Source organism: Diaphorina citri, unplaced genomic scaffold (assembly GCF_000475195.1).
Source record: "Diaphorina citri unplaced genomic scaffold, Diaci psyllid genome assembly version 1.1 scaffold1636, whole genome shotgun sequence".
In the NCBI taxonomy this organism is placed as follows: domain Eukaryota; kingdom Metazoa; phylum Arthropoda; class Insecta; order Hemiptera; family Psyllidae; genus Diaphorina; species Diaphorina citri.
This window is the reverse complement of record NW_007379062.1, coordinates 30,185-36,368: the sequence shown is the minus strand read 5'-3', so window position 1 is coordinate 36,368 and position 6,184 is coordinate 30,185. Positions and strand designations below refer to the sequence as shown.

Genomic DNA, 6,184 nt, shown 5'->3' with positions numbered 1-6,184 from the left:
TTTTTTTTTTTTTTTTTTTTTTTTTTTTTTTTTTAATTGGATTAACTCTCATGAAGTAAACAAATGACTACTTACTATTGATGTGATAAAGTTCAGCAAATTCCTCCTAAAATATGGCAAAAGGGTCGGGCAAAAAATGGTAATCAAACTGTCCACTTGTACCGCACCTTTGGGGCAAAATTAATGATTCACTTGGTAGGAAAGTGACCTAATGACCCAATTCCTTTGCTTTCGTAACCAACATAATTCACTTGTTTTTCACTCAAGGTATTCACCTGCGCGGTTTACACAAGGAAACCTGTCTGCTTCCCCACGACGCCGAGGCCCCTCGACCCAAACCCCGCGCTCCCCTTACCTTCATCACCGAGTGCTACTGGCTTACACATCGCTCACTCGATCTCTCCACACGCGTTATGTTGGATCAGTTGAATCGGACACATCAGGAGCTAGCCCGGATACAGGCAACGTATCTGGATGCGATGAACAATCCGGATCATCCAATGACGCAACATGTTCGCGAAGCGTTGTCACTGAAAACGTCCAAGTGAGTATTGCAACGAAATATTTGTTTCGCAACAGTTGTGCAATTGTTGCGAGTCAATGGGAAACATTTATTTCGCGACAGTTGCGTAGTTGTTGCGAACCAACCGGAAACGTTTATTTCGCAACAGTTGCACAATTGTTACGAAAATTAACGTCGATTTTCGAATGTGGAGCAACTTTAAAGATAAAATCTATTGCTTACTAAAACTTGAGAGAAATAGTTTAGAAATAAAATCTATTGCTTACTAAAACTTGAGAGAAATAGTTTAGAAATAAGTCTGGAGGGTAAAAAAGTTGCTGGATTGTTACAAACACATTTCTTGGTTGTTGAGAAACAATGTTTTTGATTACAATGTTGCTGATAAGTATTTACGAGGCCTTTTACTGTCGCAGGGTGTTATTATTATTATTATTATTATTTGAGGTTTGGTAGATGAAATATAGGTAACTGCTAAGGTTTCATCGTCCCGAAAGCGAAGAGAGAAGAAAGACAAGATAGGACAGGAGAAAGCCATCCGTTCCGAGAAACGAACCTTATCTGTTTGGGATAAAATCCACCCCGAGCTGGAGTCGAACCCGCGACCTAGCTTTTAAAAGATAGACGCACCAAACCCCAAGCTAACTAGAGGTTATTCTTATTCTTTGTTGCTCTCTCTTTCTACGCGGTCAAGTCCAGATGAGGGCTCTCAAGTTTCCTAATTTCCATCACGTCAGTTGCGTGTTCAGATCACGTCGGGGTCACCAATTTCCATCACGTCGGGGTCACCAATTTAGCCAACACCTGAGAGCAGCCTAAGTCGCGTTTCGTTCTTATTGGAACTCATCAGTTAGACATAGCTCTCAGGTGCTGGCCAGGAATTTGGAAGTGTTATTTATACTTCAGAGATGGAAATTGTGGAGAAACGAGAACCTGCGTTTTCTATGTAAGATTTTATTTGTGTTGAGTGTTGTTGTGAGCGCCACATACCTATTAAATTTCCACAGCCTCCGACTTCTGCAATGTTCTGTGTGTTTGGAACTCTATCCCTTCAGGAATTACCATCATGAAAACGTCCAAGTGAGTATTGCAACGAAATATTTGTTTCGCAACAGTTGTGCAATTGTTGCGAGTCAATGGGAAACATTTATTTCGCAACAATTGCGTAGTTGTTGCGAACCAACCGGAAACGTTTATTTCGCAACAGTTGCACAATTGTTACGAAAATTAACGTTTCGATTTTCGAATGTGGAGCAACTTTAAAGATAAAATCTATTGCTTACTAAAAGTTAAGAGAAATAGTTTAGAAATAAGTCTGGAGGGTAAAAAAGTTGCTGGAGTGTTACAAACACATTTATTGGTTGTTGAGAAACAATGTTTTTGATTACAATGTTGCTGGTAAGTATTTACGAGGCCTTTTACTGTCGCAGGGTGTTATTATTATTATTTGAGGTTTGGTAGATGAAATATAGGTAACTGCTAAAGTCTTATCGTCCCGAAAGCGAAGAGAGAAGAAAGACAGGATAGGAGAAAGCCAGCCCGTTCCGAGAACGAACCTTATCTGTTTGGGATAAAATCCACCCCGAGCTGGAATCGAACCCGCGGCCTAGCTTTTAAAAGATAGACGCACCAAACCCCAAGCTAACTAGGGGTTATTCTTATTCTTTGTTGCTTTCTCTCCTAGATACATAGCATATCGTACCGTGCTCCTGCACCCCACCACTCTCTCATTGCTCACTCAATTTCAACTGTGTACCTGCGTGTATCTTGTACAACTTCTGCTCAATGTGGACCAATCAGAGAGCTCGGACACTACTGTGACGTCACATGCTCCTCTTATGATGCGACCAGTTAGTTTCCCCTTGCCGGAGAAAATCACACCGGTGCTCAAGTAAGTGATGGGCGCTTTGGGGTTGGTATATCGAATTGAGATTTTTTTGGAGGCACGATTAGCCCAGTGGTAACGCGCTTGCTTGCCATGCAGAAGGTCCCGGGTTCGATCCCCACCATTGACAAAAAAAAATGCATTCTTATTTCGATTGCAAATATTTCGACGGGTTTCTTCGGTGTTCTCGTGTTGACCCAGCACCTAAACGGGAAGTATTGTGTCTCTTATCGCTCATCTGATGATAGACATACTACGGAATGGGCATACCACGACACAGACCACATGTATTTCGATTGCAAATATTTCGACGGGTTTCTTCGGTGTTCTCGTGTTGACCCAGCACCTAAACGGGAAGTATTGTGTCTCTTATCGCCCATCTGATGATAGACATACTACGGGATGATCATACCACAACACAGACCACATAATTCTAATGTAGCAGTTTATACTATTCTACTAGCTGAATTCCGTCGCTTCGCTCCGGAATCCCGCTAGTTCATCCCGAGGCATGGCCAACTTGTAGAAAAGGCATGGCCAAACTTGTAGGAAATAATAAAAATACGGTCGCGCTGCGTGCTCCCTATTAGCTGCATAGTTATCAAACTAAAAAAACTAAAAACATAAACGAATCTCAAAATGTTGGTCGACAGCGGAACATTTCTCTCTCGCAGTCTCTGCACTAATCTGCACTCTGTGTATTTCTTATGGTGGAGATTTTAGCGATCAAAAGTGACCTTTGCATGACCAGCGAGCGCGTTATCCCTGGGTTTAAAGCCCGCCCCTCATGTTCAGACCCAGGTCTGTCAGACTGTCGGGATAAACTCGAGACCCAGGTCTATCAGACCACCTGAACATGAGAGGCGGGCATTACATTTTGGATATATTTCTCCCCCAGGTTATCTATTCGAGGAGACCCTGTTTGGTTCTATGCTGAACATATCCTGTCTACCCAAGCACCATCAGATTCATGCCCCCATGTCTGTATTCAATGAATTCTTCAGTAAACCTCACGAGTACACACCCAGCATCTTGCAAACTATTGAAGGTAATCTAACCCCCAACTTCATACATTTTGGATATATTTCTCCCCCAGGTTATCTATTCGAGGAGACCCTGTTTGGTTCTATGCTGAACATATCCTGTCTACCCAAACATCATCAGATTCATGCCCCCATGTCTGTATTCAATGAATTCTTCAGTAAACCCCACGAGTACACACCCAGCATCTTGCAAACTATTGAAGGTAATCTAACCCCAACTTATATTTCTTGGAGCAGTTGGTTTCCTCCTATTCTGTCCGCCTCTCTTTGCTTTCGGACGATAAGACCTTAGCAGTTACAGTTCCCTCTATCAAGCCAGTCACAGTTCCCTCTATCAAGCCAGCCTAGTTAGCTTAGTGGGGTTTGTTGAAAAAAAGGGGTGTAAACAGGGTGGACAAAAAAAAAAAAAAAAAAAAAAAAAATCGGGCTGAGGGAAATTTCGGACTTAATTAAAAATGTCGACCAAAAAATTAGTTTATAAATAAGTAGAACCTCGATTTAAACTCTCGATTATTTCAACTACCCTTGGTCCTAATCCCAATTAGTTGAAATAATCGAGGTTCTACTTTACGAAAATCATGTTTATTACTCCCCCACTCCTCAGATTATTCACGGAGCATCCCCATCGCGTGCACATAGTTCGCTCACTCCTAGACATATTCGTGGGTATAGAGATGACCGGGGAGTCTGTAGAGTTTGAGCAGAAGTTCAACTATCGGCGCCCCATGTACGCCATCATGCGGTTCCTATGGAGTTTGGATGAACATAGGCGGCAATTTGTGCGCCTCGCCCGAGTAGCTGAGGAGAATATGCATAGCGATAGGCCGCCCCTGTTCTTGAGATTTGTAAATCTACTCATGAACGATGGTGAGTGAAATTGAGCGTGTTTTAGAATAGAATAATAATAATTATGTTAGTTAAAAAATAAAGTATCTTTTTAATTATTACTGCTCGACTAGGGATGAAAATTCTGTTGAATCCAGTAGTAAGGTACTTCTGATATTGTTATAGATTTGTCAAACAATGTCGAGGATAAAATTCCATACCTCGGCTGGGATTGAACCCACACTCTTCTGTTTAACAGGCGAGCGTCTTGATTTCCTGATACATTGTCCCTTACGTGTCTGTGTCGTAGCATGCCCATATTGAGTATGTCCCTCATCAGATGGGCTAGAAGAAACACAATATTTTTCCATTTGGGTGTTGGACCAATATGAGAACACCAAAAAGTAATTTGTAGAAATAGTTGCCATGGTCGGCGCAAGTCAGCGCGTTACCTCTGGACTAACCTTGTGTCTCATTCTATTGCCATTGTTCTATATCCTCAGCGGTGTTTCTTCTGGATGAGGCGTTATCTAACATGGCACAGATCAGAACCATGCAAACTGCTCAAGAGAATGGGGAGTGGGCCGCTCTACCCCCGCGAGAACAAGCTCAGAACCAAGGTACATACATATGTAGTACATAATTAAATAGAGTGCTTTTATCTGTTGTAAAGGCCGTGCAAAAGTCCCAAACACGGACGCAGCACACAAGGGATCAAGAAAACATTTTAATCAAGGATAATGCCTTTATAAAGAAGTTCGATAGAGGGAACTGTAACTGCTAAGGTCTTATCGTCCCGAAAGCGAAGAGAGAAGGATGACAGGATAGGAGGAAGCCAGCCGTTCCGAGAACAAATCATATTTTTTTAAGTTCAAGTTCGCCCCGGGCGGGAATCGAATCCACGAGCTATAAAAAAAAAAAAAATAAATAAATAAACTTACAGTAAGTATAAGTAATTTTTTCACGATAATTTTCTTTAGGTTTTCCATATTAACAATAGATTTTGTACACATTAAAATACTCGAGACAAAAGTGTACCTAATATCCTTTGTTCCCCCCAAAATATTTGAGACCTTGGTTACGACTGCTAGGGTAAAGAGTTAAAGACACTATCCCAGCAAGATAAGCTAGGTACATTCTATTCTGTTCTAATAGATTTCCCTCTAGGTATTCTCTTATCTTCTATTTCCCGTATTTCAGGTTTTCTCCAGCACATCGGTATGATGGCGAGGTTTGATAACATCCTGGGCAATGAAACCATTCACACGTTGGAATATCTGACCTCAGAGATCCGCTCCATATTCTGTCACTCTACCATGGTAGATAGAATAGCCGCCATGTTGAACTATTTCCTATTCCATCTGGTCGGACCTAAGATGAGAAACTTCAAGGTAAAACACGTACACTACTCAGTTTATACTATTCTATTCTAATGTAGCAGTTTATACTATTCTATTCTAATGTAGCAGTTTATACTATTCTATTCTAATGTAGCAGTAGTTGCATTGCCACGAAATACAAAACGGCGGTGAAACACTCACTTTTTTTCCTTCTTTTTTAAATCTTTCTGTTTCATCTCGTTCCAGATGTATTCCAGAGTTCGTGATAGACAATCTGTGGTCGTTCCTCTATCTGATTCGTCATCACAAGGTCTACCATCTAGAAGAGGCCGGCACTCCCCTGTTGGAGCCTAGTCTAACCTGTGTACTCGCCTACATGGGAACTAACAGACGCATACGTAATCCACACCTCCGTGCCCGCCTAGCCGAGTGCCTGGAGTGTATGTTGCCCCTGCAACCGGGGGATGAACAGGATATGCAACCCGGCGGACTCAATAGGAACCTCCTCGGCAACATTGCGCGAACCAAGTGAGTTTTTAAGTTCTAACTCGGTTCAAGCAATCTGATTGGC

The 6,184-nt window shown here is 41.9% G+C and overlaps 1 protein-coding gene across 1 annotated transcript in view; it reads left to right on the top strand.

Moving 5' to 3' along the window:
• LOC113470504 (ubiquitin conjugation factor E4 A-like) overlaps nt 1–6,184 on the top strand; it is a 29,465-nt gene that overhangs the window by 15,131 nt on the left and 8,150 nt on the right. Inside the window, exons 8-16 of the mRNA XM_026828996.1 lie at nt 268–544; nt 2,205–2,411; nt 3,157–3,206; nt 3,304–3,453; nt 3,502–3,619; nt 4,053–4,315; nt 4,777–4,893; nt 5,474–5,673; nt 5,873–6,141. Coding sequence (XP_026684797.1) covers nt 268–544; nt 2,205–2,411; nt 3,157–3,206; nt 3,304–3,453; nt 3,502–3,619; nt 4,053–4,315; nt 4,777–4,893; nt 5,474–5,673; nt 5,873–6,141 — 1,651 coding nt within the window. The remainder of the gene's footprint in view (nt 1–267; nt 545–2,204; nt 2,412–3,156; nt 3,207–3,303; nt 3,454–3,501; nt 3,620–4,052; nt 4,316–4,776; nt 4,894–5,473; nt 5,674–5,872; nt 6,142–6,184) is intronic.